This window comes from Ambystoma mexicanum, chromosome 1q (genome assembly GCF_040938575.1).
Source record: "Ambystoma mexicanum isolate Mex_15411 chromosome 1q, UKY_AmexF1_1, whole genome shotgun sequence".
Taxonomy (NCBI): Eukaryota; Metazoa; Chordata; class Amphibia; order Caudata; family Ambystomatidae; genus Ambystoma; species Ambystoma mexicanum.
The window spans coordinates 100,595,425-100,612,498 of record NC_090922.1 but is presented as its reverse complement, the minus strand read 5'-3'; the positions used below and the strand labels follow the sequence as shown (position 1 = coordinate 100,612,498).

Genomic DNA, 17,074 nt, shown 5'->3' with positions numbered 1-17,074 from the left:
GGGTTCTGCCGTGCCTGCACCCTGCCATGACATGCATGTGATGTGCACACTAACAATGTAGACTAAACACACCCAACATGCAGACAGTGCATCTTTACTTGCTAAAGTGCCGAAAGTGCAGTTGTTTGTCATTTAAGACTGGTGTGCAGCATACATACTAATTAAAATGCAATTGATTATTAATGCAGACCGGTGGTATTACATCTTTTTTATTTTAAGCCTCTCCGTGAGTACAAATATTGTTGCCCTTCCCCCGTTTATCTGCTTATATTTTATATTAAAAGCCCACCCCAGAGTTTGAAGACCACTGGCAGAGGGCTAATTATATTGGTCTGTTTATGCCCTGCCAAAGTGCTACAACCTCAGCACATCCAGCTGCCCGTGGCCTTCACTACCAAAGAGACACTTTAATACCAACATGTAACTTTGACCTAATTAGTTGCAAGAATCCTCACAAAAAGTCTCCGTGCAGACAGGTTTGTAAGTAAGGCGCTGATAAGGGAAACGAATGCTGAGGAATTAATTTGCTGGGTGATCCGGATACCTGTGATTTTAATGAAAAATGTAATGACAAAAACATTTTTAACGAGCCGAAAAAACATTGATTTTTTTAATTTTTATTTAGGGGGTCACCCCTCTAAGCCCCCATTTTCCCTAGGTTTGTAACCCCACCCCAAGCCCCTACCCACCTGTTTTAATCCTTTAACCACCCCATACATACATTTACACAAAATGTGGTGTTTTTCGATATGTTGTGTCGGTAAAAAAATTTTTTTCGTCATTACCTATTCGTTAATATTACTGGATACCGGGTGATCCGTGCAACCAATCCCTTTTACACCCTCCCATTCCCCATCCCGTGGCCGCTTCTATCCTCCATCCCCACTCACCGCAAACTTCCCTTTAAGAGGCATTTTATTGTGACCATTTGAAGTTTTAACTCATGCACTTCATGGGAAGGATTTGGGGACAAATGTGACGCTTTTGACTAATTGGATAAATGCCCCGTTTCGGAGCTGAGACTTCACGTTCGTGCCGGTTAGCACTGTGTTGGTAATCGCAGTCACACCAGGATGGGGACCGCTTCAAAAACCGGCAGTGCCCATTGGCAAGCCTGCCCATAGCTGGCCTTGCGAAAACGGATGTAATCCTTCAGCTCAGAAGCTGCATCCCTTTCTGTGTCATTGCCATGTCAAGTGGTCTGTTATGCCCACTGTTCGGGGGCATTGCTGTCCCGACAAGGCTCTGGGACCCAAGCAAGGCTCGAAAAGGCACATACATTGACCCTGTAGTCTCAGAGTCTGTGTGCCATCTCTGTGTCCGGAAGGGCTGCACTACTCTTGCTTTGAGGCTAGATTAAGGATGCAGTTGCTGGATTGCTGAAGAATGAAGGTACACTCTGAATTTGGAGTGTGCTAACTCGCTTTGGGCCTTATAAGTGAGCTCTGGTTTTGCAGCGATGACAAGGTACACAGCACCACCCGTCATGTTCCACAGAACACAATACCACCGTTATGTGCCTTTGTATCAAGCCTCACTCTCTGTGTAAGGAGCCTCACTGTTCCCACCACGTTATGCAGCCTCCCTGCCCGGGGTGTTTCTACAGAACCTTGGTGTTCTATGTCATTGTATATAGCCTTAAAGTTCTTCCTGTGCGCTGTACACAATTGACCTGTCATTTGCCAACTTCCACAGCCTCCCTCCTGTGCCATTGTGAGATGCCTCACTGCTTTGTACTAAGGGATTCAGCCCTCTGCAAATCTGAACAGCCTCAGCTACCTCTTTCGCTGTACTCCGCAGTTCCCTGGGGCATTAAATGTGATTATGAGATGCCCACTTCTTTGTCGCAACAACACAGCCCTGGCATCCTCAATGCGGCATAGGATGGTGCATTAGGCCTACCTTGAGGAAGGGGATGACGAACGGCCGGAGGGGAAAGTTTGTAGCCTCCTGAAGCTTGCAGTGGAACTCTTCAATGGTCAGGGTTGAGTTCTGAAAGATTAGGAGAGACGATGTGAGCTACACAAAACAGAAGACAACAGCGGAGGACAACAACTAGGACAATGAGAACCTGTGTGATCTTTTCGTCATCTGGGCTCAAAGAATTCCCCACAATGCACTGGTATATTGATGAAACAAGGAGGCAACCACCAAGGCACAATTGCATGCAAACTGGACAGTATGAGGTCTTGAGGTTCCTAATAACAAACTCAGTGTTAAGAACGGCCGGGGTCTCTGAATGGCTGATAGTTAAGAGCTGGAGCTAGTCACATGTCAGACATTAGCCTTTCAGAGAAACTCGCACTTTGTATCCAAGGGCTTCATCTGTTAGTCTGTTCACACCCGAGTGTATTTTCATATGGGACAAGTTTTGGCTTCTCTGCTGTGGGACCAACGTGTGACTCATGACATGGCGGATCACATAGCTCCATGTCACAGAGACACCCAATGCATGTTTCAAAATGATGCCAAACTGCTAATGGCCGTCACCTTGGTATGACTGGCAGAAAACAAAAGGGCAACTCCCAGAATGCATTAATTTCTTAAACTGAAGACGAGGGCCAGAAACCTCGTCTTTCAGTTACATGGGCATTTGCACAGCCTACCCCCTATGGATGTCACAGAGCTATCCCCTCGGGTCAAAGGTGCTGCATTGATGTATACCTTTAATGCAGGTGCCCGAAACCTGCATCTCCCCAGATGTACTGCACTACGACTCCAGTGAGACCTCACCATTGACAGTGCAGGCAAGGGCTGGTGAGAGTTGCAGTCCAGACCATCTGGAGACGCAAAGATCGCAGAACCCCGCCCCCTCCTCTTAATCCCTGCCCAGTTGGACTAGGATAGTCTCATGTGCCATGCTGGGGAAGGATTGCTGTTTGCTGTTATTTCAGAATAGGTCTCTCTGGCTCATCATGGCCAAACCACCTCTGGCATTCTTGGGCACTGGCGATGGGAGCATTCATATATCTTCTTACAGTGGCAAAATACTGCATGTGCTGTGGGCACAAGCATTATGAAGTGTCTATACCTGTGGCATACATTGTGGGCAAAGGTATCATGAAGATGTGTTGGAAAATGCTCCCTGCGTGGTGTTAGTGACCTGGCGCCTACTGCATTTTTCATATGTTAACCAAGGAACCGTTTGTCAACTCTCTGGGCCTACATGGATTTTTTTTTGCACGGTTCAAAGTGACTTGGCACTGCCGACACAAACCCTGATTCATGCAACTGTGCAAAGTGTATTTTACAGTGCAAAGTTCATTTTGTACTGCAAAAATGGTTTTGCACTGACTTTGCACTGCAAAAATACACTTTGCACAGATGTGTCGGCAGTGCAAACTCACTTTTCAACAGTGCAAAGTCACTTTGAACCGTGCAAACAATTCCATGAATCGGGCCCTATGCCTTTTAAGCCAACATTTCACAAAAGGTGTGCTGTAAAATGAACCATTTTAACCCATTGTTTTAAAGCCATTCTTGAGGGTAGACACCCTCCCTGAACTTCCTTCGGTTGCTTGGGGCCGTCTTGCCACTTTGTGTTTCTTGTGCTTGTTAGTGCCAAATATAGAAGCCCCGTCAGTGAAATTAAAATCACCAGCCACTATTGGCCACGCTAGACATCTTCAGGCTAGCCTGGTTTTTCAGGCAACATCACTTTGCATTTTAGGGATTGTAGCTTCGTTTTTTTCCTTGGTATAACTACAAGCTCCAGCAAGCAAGCTACTTCTGAAAAGCCAGGAGGGACTCAAGTTCCTAAATACCATTGAAGCTGGCATTTATCAGGTGTGATCCGTACAGAACGTCCTGCCTGCTTAGCTCACATCACTGCATTATGGGACTTGGAGTTTTACTCTGCCCATCAAAAGGCAGTGCCAGCATGAGGATGGCAAGTGATGTAAGCTGAAAAGCCGAGGCTGGTACAGCGCCGCACATCGGACTGCTCGAGGTGTCTACTTTACCCCCTGCTTCTTGGTCCGCCTGTAACGGCGTGACACCTGTGCACCTCTCCCTCTTTCTCCCACTGTGATTGTTTATGAACGCCCAAAGGCTGCACCTCTACATTGCCCATTCTGGCGGTGACCACAAAGGCATTGATATTAAGCCCCATGGCAGGTGACATAAGCTCAAGTAAAGCAAATCGGATAACACAACACACAATATAACACACATCAGCCCTTTGTTCCTTTTGATATTGCGACAGCGGCTGCCACATCCTTTTTATCCTCTATTAATTAAAACACACACACTCTTGGGGATTAAACCTCATCTTAACGCCCCATCCCAGAGGGTTTAAACGCATAATAGCGAGGGGGAGCCACATTCCAAAGTACTTCCATCTCCTACCAGGAACCATATACCACTATCTTTGCGCGATTAAACGCCATGTGTGTGTGCTCGGTGATAGGTGCGCAGCCACTCACACCTGGAATCCTCTACCTCACCCTAACATCTCACCCCATTTCTGGGCCCGCCCCTCCTTGTCCCAGCAGTCTATTTTGCATTGAAATGGAATAGATAAGTGGGGCAGATATCATCAGCTGCGCATAAGGCAATATTATGTCTGCCTCCTGTCTCTTGCAACCCAGGACGCTGCCTCTCTGCTCCACTTTGAGTGCGTGGGCTTGCTCCCAACTCTCCGGTACCAGAAGGATTAGGCCATAGACCCAGTAAATGCTAGACCAGGATAAGCGTTGCCATCAGTGTGCTATATCGGCAATGGGCGATTGTGGCATCTATGCGAAAGAGGGGACGTGGAGGTGGCCTGTGAGTGTATGTGTGATCAATTGTGTAAGGCAGCGTATGCTTTCCAGTTAAAGTAAGACTCTTCCATTGCCGAATCACCTGCCCCGTTACCCCTCCCAGACAGAAATGCAATCTTCTGCAAAATATGTGTTCCTTTGCTGCCATCTACTGGAACATGTGAGTCCAACTTTAGTTTGCCAGCGTGTTCGTGGAATAGGCAGACGGAAGCCGTCAGCCGATTGGAGTTGCGGTCATAATTTGTCCACCCCGAAAAAATGAATCGTAATTAACAGTGTTCTGTGCCCCGGACCCTCCAGACATCCCAAATGCATCGGAAGTCCTCGTTGGGGCACAGAGACAAAGCTGGCAGGGAATGTGCTGGGGCACAGTTCAAAGGTATGGTTGGGGGAACCCTAAGCCGCAGCTGGGAAAACCTGCATGTACAAAAACACAATGACCTGGTGTAGTTTAAGGTTTTTAAATGCAAACGGGCAGTGGAAAACGGGAACTACGTTTTCTAGGAGCAAAGCGGGTTCAGTTGGTGCAGTTTTGTATTCCCGGAGCACATACCTAAATCAGAAAACGAATACACTGTAAGGAATGGGAAGAATTCAGTACAACCAGGCAAAGGAATTCCAACGTGGGAGGCAGCTGTACCATGTCCAGATTATAATGGAGCATATGTTTCCTAATGCAAAGTAAATCGTGTGATTTGCCTGATCTTATCATTTAGTTTGCATAACATGAGGCACCTTGAACTTCACTGATCTCCGAGCATATCCGCTGCTCCACCCCAAAGAGCTGTAAGCAGGGATAAGCATGTCTCAGCTCATTGCACACTTTAAGAAAGGTCTGTCTTTTGCCCAAAAAAGTACATTTAAAGTGTGCGAGACCTCATCTCTTGTTAGGGAATCGGCGCATACCATCAGCCCCACCTTATGGACTAATTCTGTGGCAAAAGCCTAGGTAAAGCAGTGGGGGGAGGAGGTTAAAAGCTACAGATTATCAAGAGTCCGATTTATTGGCCTCTGCACAGAAGAGCAAAGCAAGGCAACCAGAAGGGGAGCTGAAACCTTAATTGAACAATTGAGAAAAGCTATTAAGCTTTCTTTGTCAGGCTAACAGCCCCCTCCCACGGCGCGGAGGCCTATCAACTGAAACTGATAAAAGGAACTCGCGCCATGCAGTGGCGGAGCCGAAAAGGGCATGGGGCGGCCTCCCCATGCTCCCACCTGTTGCCCAATGCCCCAATGCCTGCGGCTGGTAGCCTGCCATCCAGCCCCTAGCACCAAAAGCTGTCTCCGCTACTGATGCCAGGCATGCACACAGGAGCAGCAACCTGGGAAAAGTGGGCTAGGTTTGGAACTGTGCCAGCCTGGGAGTGCTGGGATGTGTCCTGTACACCCTTTGGAACCCAACGCCACTCTTCTCCTAGCACCATCAGAACTCAGGAGGGGAAAGGTAGGTGTGTCCGCCAGCCATGGGCTCTCTTTTCTGTCAATTGTCGATTCAGCCAGAGGATTTGTGTGCCCTTCAGTGGGTGGTAGTAGAGGAACGGTCTGCTGACACCACAGAGCCGCATGACTGATCAGTGAAGGGGGAGGGGGTGGGGAAGTGGTGCAAAAACAGCGGTTCTGTTTTCTTGGTCAGGCTCCGAGCCCTCTTTCTGCCAGGACTGGGTCCGTCTCCCGCAATGAACCCTAGATTTCTCTGCCATCTTCAGCCATTTCACCTCACCCTCACCTTTTGTGAGCCAGGCTTCAAGACAAATTTGCTTGAGGAGCAACTTACAGATTTGCGTTTCCCATCATACATGCAGGACAGCAAAGCCCTCATTCGGAATGTTGCGGTAAACATGGGCCAAGTGATTAAACACATATATGTTCCTGCCTATTTCCCATACCTGGGATGGGGCAGAATATGTGTATTTAATACAATGCACTCTTGCTTAGTGCATAGCACAAAGCCTTGTAAGGAGTGCCCAACTAGAAGAATGAATGCACGCCTCTAAAAAGGGGGCCAGCTTGGGTGAGCTACTCACACATGACATGGGACAAAACGAGAGCTCTGCAAATAGGAGGCGCTGCACATGCAGGCGATCTTCTCCAGTGTGCACTGCGGACATATGACGATAAGCTGCATTCACACAGTGCACCCTCTGCCCTTCACACCGTTTCGGGAGGATTTTCTGGGATTAGTGGCACCGTGCTGTGTGCCTGTTGCAAGTTTCTGAGCTGGGGGTGCCTCGTAGAAGGCCTGGATCTTGAGACCACTTCCATCCACCCCCCCCCCCAAACCGGGGAGGTTGCAGGTATTCTTGGTTTCCCTGTGTGGGGATTTTTGGGGGATACAATGGCAGTGTAGTAACGGCTGAAAATGTTGGGGGCGGGGGCATGACATATAAATGAAAGGAGCCCTTGCCAAATGAGTGGAACACAATGGTGTGCCACAAATGTTGGAGGGGGGTGGCCAAACACCGTTGTCTCCCCCTAAAATATCCCCATGTGCCATGGCCATTTTGGAAACCCAGAATAGGTGAAGCATCCTGCTGTTCAGTACACGTGTGCATTGCTATGTTCCCAACTCTATTGACCCAACTATGCTTTATTCCCTCTATATGGATCCAGCAATCATGCGATCTATTATTTTTTTTATTTGGGGGATACTGTGGTGCAGTTTTTTCTTAAATTCGGACATCCTTTCTAGCCATAGTCTGTTTTGCCTCTTTTTCGTGTCAGCTGCACACCCGACCTGAAATTATAGCCCAGGCGGTCGGTTAACACATTTGTAAAATAAAGTGGTTACTCGTGAGGCCTCATCTTGAGGGTATGTGAAATTCTGGAGCACTCATCCACAGTGTTGTCTCCACTTCCGGGGACCTCGCCTGCAGCACGCCCGTTTCTGGATCGCACATCTGCAGAATTACACGCAGTTCTAGATGCGCTGGATTTTGTTTCCATTCATGGAGATCTCACATGGGGTTCCATGTACATTTTTAGAGGCCGTTTCCCTGGAAGGATAAAAAAGGGTTTGCAGACACTTCAGCGTCAACCAACCCGAAGAAACCCTGGCTTACATCTGAACTCCAATGAGGTGAGATGCAAAAATGTAAACAGAACAGAGGACAGGAGGTCGAAGTGTATACGACCAAGGGCACTAAAAAACACGATTCCTAAATTGGCAAGTCAAATGGGGCTGCTAGTCTCAGGGGAAGCCCACCTTTCACTCTCCAGATGTTTTGGCCTACTACAACTCCCATCAAACTTAGAAGGCACAGTCGGTGTTGAAGGATCATGGGAGGCTTATGCCAAATAGAACAGATGTTTTACAGAAATAGCAGCCACTACAAGCAATGGATAAATATTCTGCCTCTGAAACCAAAAAAATCTCAGCGGCAATAGTACTCTGTGATCCAAGGCATTGCTGGTAAATGCAATGTGTGTCTATGAGAAATGGGCAGGGAAATGGAGACTGCGTAGGTCTAGGGGTTGTGATCGGTGGTCTGTGGCCATAGTGTATATTTCTGTGTTCAGGTGGCGGCATCATGACTTTTCTCTGAAGTGGTGACGTGTAACATCAAATCTCACCACAAGTCCCAGCACCAGGGTGCGCACCCTCTCCCCGATCTCCGGGGAAATGTCATTGCCAAACTGCTGCAGTGTCGTGAGGAAGCGCTTCAGCTTGCTGAGCTGGCGGGCACCGCAGGCGGGTGGCAGCTGCTGGTTGGATAGTGAAGCGGTTGAGGAGGTGGCAGGCCCATTGCTGAAGCCGTTGGGCGTTGAGGGAGCTCCGTTGATGGCGGTCGGGGAATGCCCGTTTCCATTCATAACTGCAGAGGGAGACAGCAAGAAGGAACAGTTTAGGGGGTTATAAGAATAGGAGATGTGCAGGCAGCAAGAAGATGTAAGACTTATTGGGGAAGGCTGTAGGGAGACCTGGCCTGGAACCAACACATATTCATATATTATAGGCATGTACAGTCCTATACAACGATTTCCTAATAGGATGGAGTCTTTGAAAATCTGTAGTGGTGTGCCAGTAATTCCAATGTCAGTCTGCACCTGACATTGGCCCAACACTGCCCAAAACTAACGCCCCTTCAAAAACACCAGTCAGTTTCAGAATTGCCCCAATCCCTTGCACCATAGTGCTCCCCGAGACCTGTCATATCACTGTATCCTGCTGTGGGGTGAAATGGCCCCTGGATGCGAGAAATAAAGACGCCAGAGTCAGTTATGCGGACTCACCAAATCCCCAATGGAACCAAAGTAACAAGGAGAGAAATTGGGCCTAAAAAACCTCCAGATGCTGAAAGATACTAAAATGTGCGAAAACCTTCAGATGAAGGAAAGACACGTGGCAATGTCGGACAAATTCTTGGAGAGCTGCAATGGCATTCCCAGAAACAGCAGTGCCCAGCATGTTAAGTGTAGTGAAACGAAGCACTTTGCATGGCAAATAAATAAAAGCATGTAATTTCGTTTTTCCCTCCAAGACTAATACGTGCAGCAAAATGTTCGCAAGATTTTCAAAATGTGAACTTGGTTTCGGTCTATCACGAGCCCATCACATATGAAACAACAGTGCACATACTCTATAATGGGATGCTGAACTGGGTTCAAGCAGCTGCAGTAAAATGGAGTTCCTTTCATGGGTGTAATAAACAAAATGTCATTTTTGTTCCCTCTATTTTGATCTGCAAAACAAATGTGTCCCTGTGTTTCAATTGTGCCCAGCAAAACGAATTTCCATTTGCATTTCCTTTTCTCATTGCATCTGTCATCCCAACTCAAAACCGATTTTCCCATTCTGTTCCGACCATAATCCTAAAGCCTTGTGTGTTATAGTCGGGTGCGGCAAAACACATTTTCCCCTTACCTTTCTTACTGTCATATTGCATCTGTCACCCCAACCCAAAACTGATTTTTCGATTGTGTGCTAATATTCCCCAAAGCCCTGCCTGTCCTTTTAGTGTAACAAAACGAATTTCCCATTTTGTTCTATGCTTTCCCATTACAACTATGTTAGGTAACTGAAAACCGATGTTCCCATTCTGTTCTGACCATAATTCTAAAGCCCTGTGTGTTATCAGGTGTAGCAAAACGAATTTGTCCCATTGCGTTTCTGTCTTGCCTACTAGGTCTGTGACCCACAATTCCTAAATCTGATTCTTCCCTTGTGTTCCTCACTCCTTGCCACTGCCTTCCAATCAAAGAAATCCAGTCATATTGATGTTTGGAGGGTGAGGGTTGCCGGTACAAAAGTATCACTTTCCTGTCTGTTTGCATTCATTTTCCTGGTGTGCTTTGAACTGTAACTGCCTCTGCTTCTATTGGTGGAGGGGTTACATAAAAGGTAGCTATTGTAACTGCATAGTCTGGTGGCAGTTCTGAGGTGGCATTCTACTAAAATAGATATTTTGTCTTTGTGTTGCCACAACATTGGAGGCTGCTGTAATCTGTTAGTTCTAATTTGCCTAAATAAATAAATACCTTATTAATGCACACCGGCCTGGCTCCTAGTCCATTGTGGCACTGGGTGTTTGTTGAGGTTGAGTGCAAGACTGGTTGGCGGCCTCACCAAAGTGAACCAAATAAAAACTCATAGTGATTTGTTGTGCGTCACATTCATTGTAGGGGAAGGAGCTCCCTGACTTGATTGTGACCGTACAATAAACTGCGACAATGCCACCTGCCTCCACCCTCAACCACTCCCTTCTTCCCTCTCCTATCTTCCCTACCTCCAGTGGTGTGTGAGAGAATGATGTTGAGCTCGATTTGTGAGGTGTGTGCATTTCACTCTGGGTCAATTGGTAAATGAAATACGTCCACCTTTGGCTTTTACATCAGGGTTCCCACCACAGCCGGCCATTGTCCTTAGTCTGTCAATGTGCCCCTTTTGTGACTTTTCTGCTCCCTTGCTGTGTCTTTTTTCACTTTACTCTGCCACTCCCATCTTTTGTCTTCAGTTCTAAGATGTTTCATTGAACTGAAGCCAAATATTTAGATATTTCAAATATCGAAATATCTTTGTCATGATGACCCAGAGAAGGGGGGGAATGGAGCTTAAAGCAAATTCTCTTTGTACCCTTGCCCTAGCTTGTCCAGTACAGCAACACAAACGAGGACTTCCAGTGCTTAAATATCACACTCAACACCGTCTCACCCCCTGGGTAACATCTAGGGCCTGAGTCACAAAGATCTGCACTGGAGCAAATCAGGAGATGCCTGTGCTGCCTTATGTCTGATTCACAAAGCCTAAGACTGGAGCAGATCTGGAGATGAATCGAACCAATCTTCTTCAATCCAATCTGCACAAGAGCATCTCAAATATGCTCCAGTTCTTAGGCTTCGTGAATCAGGCCTCAGGAAGCGGGTTCAAACCTAAGATGCTCACGGCATCTTCCCATTTGCACTGGTGCTACCTTTGTGACACAGTGCTGTAGACTTCAATTCTCATTGTGGCAGCTGAATAAATACTTCAGTCTCTCACAACCGAAGGCTAGGCAGCGCACGCAGAACTAAGGAAACCACTGCATCCTCCTGCACGCGAAGAGCTTCGTTTTAAAAATAGGTGAGCAGAATACCACCTTCCTGATTCCTAGTAATTATCCCCCATTCTCAATCCTCCTCCCACCGCAACCACCCCCACATCCTGCCAGTATCATCCTGGAAAGGATTGGCTTGTCAGTTCTATTTGAAAAAAATCTTTTGAAAAACATTTGTAGAAACGTATTTAGTATGTGGGTGATTTTGCTGGTTTTGTGTTCCTCTAGTTGTTTATGGGCCTGGAAAAAAACGTTCCTTCCCAGCGCTCCCCTCCTTTCTGCCTCTTGCCCTACACCTTTCTTAGTTCATTTTATTTTTGCAAACCCTTTAACCCCTTCTGCTTTATTCAGTATGTTTTTAGATCGATCTTATTGAGGTAGACGTTATTGTGAAAGGTGTTTTTTTCTGAAGGTGCTGTCACCTGTTACCAGGTTTGGTCCAATCCTGCAACTCCCCCCCGCCCCGTCCCACCCCACCTCCAGGCATTTATTTATTTGGCTTTCTTCCAAACTTTCTTTGCACGACCACATCACCCATCCATGCTAAGGTGCTATATACCCTTAATGAAAACGCGTTATGGGTGGACCCACAATCCATTGTTCCGGGCGACAAACCCAGGTTAAAGCATAAAGCAACTGCCTAGACCAGGAGTAAAATGGTGGAAGCTGCAGGTACGCTAAAGTTGGGCTCACACGAGTTAGCATGGAAACCAGAATTTGGCCAGGAAGATTACTTGGATTATTTGAAGCCATCATATGTGGGTGCTCTATTTGCTAGATTTAGGATGGGGACAATAAATATTGCTGCGTTCACCAAATTGGGGAAAAATGGTGGGGATGGATGGCCTCTGTCCTCTATGGAAAGCCATTGAAACAGGCGAGAGTACGGCTCTTGAAACCACCATTACCAAGCGAGGGTGCACGCCCAGTGGCAGCCTCTTTAAAACTTTGTGAAAGCACCACTAATCCCAATTATGTGGCAAGTCTTGCAAGTTATATTCAGTGAGTGTGGTTATGTAGAAGGAAGATCTGCCCTGCAACTGGAGCTATTGTCTGAATTCTTCTGCAAAATAACTACTGAAACTGGAAATAATTGTATCTTGGGGCTGCGAGATCACGCTCCCCATTTTTAAGATTGTGGGCGCTCTTAAAAAATAAATGTAAACATTCGGTTTTATAGTGTATATACATGTTTCAAAAGATTTGCTGAACAATGCCAACTCAGTAGGGTGGGGCTCTAGCAAATATTGACATGGATATAGATTGGACAAGTATTGCCTTTGTTGGAACTGTATCTTGTGTAAAGGATTACAAATTTTACTTCCATGTTCTACAAGCAGGATTTATTGATAATGCATACACTTCTACGACATGCATTTTTTTAAAATTCAAATTGTTAAAGCTATGTGCCGTAGTTGTGAATTTGTATGCTTTTATGGCTTTGTGCCGAAAATAAAGCTACCCTTAACCTGACTTGGCAAAGCCCACTATAGTGTGCTTGGCACTCTTTCCAGGAGCCCTGAAAGCTGCGAACCTCCTCGAACCCTACCTGGCTGCCACTGTAACAGGCCTTGAACCCGGAAAAGAAATGGCGATCCTTTCCAGGATCATTGAGGAACAAGGGTATTCATTTACGAATAGCTCATTTGTTCTTTAAGCAAAAAGTACAAACGTGTTGCTTTCTCATGTCACACAAATTTTCATAAGCGCTTCTGAGCCACGAAATGTGGCATGACACACTCAGCCATCATTCCCAATCGGATTTCAGGGTTATGGTCATTTCAAATAATGTTTCCAAATGACCGTGTTCTTCTTGGTAACTGTGCTTTGTTTTCCTTCGTTTCCTTGTTCATTAATGAAACATTACAACCTGTGTGGAGGGCGGAGGGCAGGCTGTAAGGAGCATTAGCTGCCAACACCAGAGTTATGGGCTACAGAGTCACGGCCTGAATGCCATCATAATATGGAAACATCAAAACACGGGTTGAAAGTAACTAAGAAGACAAAAGCAATCATCGGAGAAGGCGCTTGGAACCTTGCAAACAGATATTTTGAGGTTTGTTTCCGAAACAGGGAAGTGGTGGAAACTGTAACTGGTAGACTAATTTTCCTGTGCTGTCATTAAAGATCTGTGTGAACTGTGTTAGGATTTCTGAACCAAGTAGTGAAAAACGGCGGATGCAAATCGTCAATTTAATGATGGCAGTCACCCAGGGAAAACCCGAAGAAGAAGCATTTTCCTGGTGAAGCGTTCTATAGCTGCAGAGCTTTCCTGCCGAAACACCAGGCTTTGGAACAGTGCTTACGGCCCTTTGCTGAGCCATTGTCTACAATGGCCCACCAACATTCCAATGTTATAATGTTATGGTGCACTCCTGATATGCACCTTAATGTACCGGGACCATTTCCATTGTGCCTTTTGATAATGGCTGGAGTTTACGCCAGATAATCCAACGGTGAACCAGGGTATTCATGTGAGCTCTAAAGATGTGGGTTTTACTTTCTGCAAAAACGCACACTCTTTGGGCGCTCTTCTACATACACCTGGATGCTATGGGGACAGACCATGCCCTTGTTAATCGCCAATAGTCCGTGCTTGCAGTTTAGAACACACATGTGCGCTCCACAAATAATTAAAGATGAGTTATTTTATTTTCAAATGTCCCACAATATTTCTGAAATGCAGCTATAAAGGCTCCCAAATGTTCCATGTTCACTATCTGGCCTGCATTTTAACTGCCATGAAACGGAAACAAATGCCAATGGCGGTCACAGCGCCCATGCTCCCACGACCCACTCCTGTCTTCGATCAAACAAATTAAACCAATTTACACTTAGGAGAGCATGAGGACGGAACCAGCACTGTATCTTTAATTCAAGCACTATTGCCTGTAACTGTGGGCAATACAGGTTGTTATGAGCCTGCAAGCTCATCTTATTGGCTAGAGCAAAGCAAGGGCGCATAAGGAAGGTTATGGGATCATAATTCCCATATTGTCCAGCTGCTCTGGTTAATATAGCTAGGCGTATTCCTCAATTTGGAATAGAGAGAATGTTTGAATAAAGTGTAGAAACTGTAAAATGGCTGCCTAGCGCCTTTTCGTCGGCAGCCTTCGGGCTGTAGTCCTTTGTTTGTGTCAGTGCAGTTGAGGCAGGCTGAGTAGCCGGTTCAAGCGTGCAGAGGCAGATGAAAAATTGTCTGTGAACAGGGCAGCAGGCGGAGACAGGTAAGCAGGGGGTGGCTGGATTGGAGTTTTTGAAACAGCAGAAGTTTGTGGGGGGGAGGTGGCGAGCACTGTAATGGCTGACAGAATCCTACAAGTCAGCAGGAACCATAGGTACACCATTGGTTAAGTCTTGAAGCCATGGCTCACGATTGGCTCGCAGGATTCCAAGATTTCACTCTGGGTGCTAATTAAGCAAAACTGTGCCAAGGACATTTTAATGTTTTGGCCCTGGGAATCAGGGATTTCCTCCCCTCTGCAGGTGCCAGGGTCAGAGGCAATCCTCTCGAGGCCATCTACATTTCTTCCAAAAGACAGCAGAAATGTATTAAATTTGGAAATGTGCATCATCCCGTCAGCTTTGAACCCGTTACACAGCGATTCAAGCGTCCATGATTTGTCAGTCTGTCGTAACCATTACAATAATGTGCATGATGGTGCGGCAGTCACTGTTTGCTCTAGCACAGACTGCACCCTTCAATTTCCAAATAATGTCTCGAATCACAGCACACACTTCTCAGTCAGCCCCAGTTCATCTTGTGTGGGATAGGGGCATAATGTTAAACACTAGTTTATCTGTGGACCGCACATTCATGCAACGGTTACCATCTTTGAAGCCACACAATGTTTTACCACGGCTTAGGTCTTGCTTCAGAAACACCCCAAGTGTACTTTACTCCTGGTATTATACCTTTCTCGGTGACGCCACAATACCAGAACCATTCACCACCAGTGGTGTTCAGTGGCCTAGCATGAAGAGTTCAGTGCCTTCTGTGCAATAGGTGCTTATCACAAATGTGGACCTAATGAGAACATTATTGAGCATTACAGATCAATGAGAGATTTAGGATCCACTGGTGCTCCTTTCCTTACTGTAGTGTGTGCCTTCAAAACCTGCACCGATTATAAGCATGGTCCGTCTTCGCATTGTGAATGTCGAGTAATGTACCAGGTGAAAACAATTGATGGAACGCAGTCTAGACATCCATGGCGGAATCAAGACCTTACTCCCACCAGGATTACTTGTATAGTTATCTATGCTGCAACATTCGAACCAAGAGGTAATGCTGGTGCATACAAGAAATGCTGATCCCAATAAAATATAAGCTGGTGTTTCTTGAGCTACATTTTCTGTAGATAAAAGATGGGACAGCTATTGCTTCCAACGAAGATTGAGGGGTGGAGGGTTATGCATGAAACAAAACCACCAACCAAAACATGTCTGGGATTGCTTGTGGTCTTGTGCAGAAGGAATGCCACCTAGCAGTTTGGGCTGGACTGCTCCTTTTGTGCTAGGACCAATCCTGACTTGCGGATGGTCTTTCCCCTTTTGTAATGGCTTTGTAGGCAAAGAATGATGGTCTGGGGGGTTGCCCAGAGCAATGCCAGAGGTTAAGATTCATTCTAAACCTTCCAGCCATCACCTCTTGTTTTGCCCTAGGGGCCAAAGCTACATCTCACTGATGATCCCCAAAGCAGCTAAACACATTGGGGGTTGCCTGTGGTCTCTTGACAAAGTGATGTGACCTAAGAGTTCAGAAGAATTGCTGTTACGCCCGTGGATGGTACCACCCGTTCCAGCCCTCTGGGGCAAAGCGGAAGGAGTGGCAGCAGCTGCCACCGCAATGAGGTATGTGGACTGTTAAAAAAAAAAAAGGGAATGGAGCGTGGGGGAAGATGGCGGGTGGGCGAACTGACCATCAGGTGGCTTGAAACATGATGGGCTGTGATTGCCAGCGTCAGCCTGCATTCCTGGCCTGCTGATTGGCTGGCTCACCACCACAGGGTGCTAAATACTATTATCACCTGTCTTGTAACATTGGATGGCGTCTCAGCCTATCTGGGGGGTCTTAGAAAGAGGCATTACTTAATAGTATTGATAAGTTTCCAAATGCCCTATCCACCCGATGCTGACGACACTGCCATTTTGTTTCCTACCCTCCTTCCTACCTCACCCCTTAATCCTCTGTGTCTCCTCCTCACCCCCAACCTGCTCCCACGCTGGCCTCCACAACCCCAGTGCCCCAAAACCTCTCCCACAGCCACCCCAGATTCACCTTTCCCACGCCACCACCTTTGGTCAGCTCCATCTCTTCACCTGCATGGAAAGGGACTCGGAGTAGTTCCCTTTTTTGATTGGTGGCCATTTCCTTCTAGATTTGTTGTTTACTTGTGAAATGGCCGTTACACCATTACACAACTTTAATAAAAGCAATTTGCACACTTATTTTTTCTGGGGTGCTAACAGCTATAACTCCTTTGGTGGGCAGCATTACACCTTGGCCATGGGTCCAGGGTCTGCGTTAAGGTCCCCACTTGTCTCAGTCCTGTAATTAGGGCCCTGGGGCAAGCAGTATGCCCTTACCTTACCTGGGGGGTTATTACTCAATTATTCTTTAGCTCTGTTAAAAGGCAACTCCACCTTCTGCATTCTGAGAGGGGGAGTCGTAGAGCATCTTCTCAGCTGAGGGGAAGACGTTTGCAGTCAGCTTTCCGAGGAAGTTAAGGTTTGCACGTCCATTTTGCAGATACACAGTCTTCGTAGATGCTGGTCAGC

General features: G+C 46.6%; 1 protein-coding gene across 3 annotated transcripts in view; it reads right to left on the bottom strand.

Moving 5' to 3' along the window:
- The window catches only part of CBFA2T3 (CBFA2/RUNX1 partner transcriptional co-repressor 3), a 164,582-nt gene that overhangs the window by 40,653 nt on the left and 106,855 nt on the right, over positions 1 to 17,074 (bottom strand). For all 3 annotated transcript variants that reach the window (XM_069635707.1, XM_069635715.1, XM_069635723.1), the window contains exons 3-4: positions 8,334 to 8,575; positions 1,903 to 1,992 (exon numbers count right to left, since the gene is read on the bottom strand). In XM_069635707.1, coding sequence (XP_069491808.1) covers positions 1,903 to 1,992; positions 8,334 to 8,575 — 332 coding nt within the window. The remainder of the gene's footprint in view (positions 1 to 1,902; positions 1,993 to 8,333; positions 8,576 to 17,074) is intronic.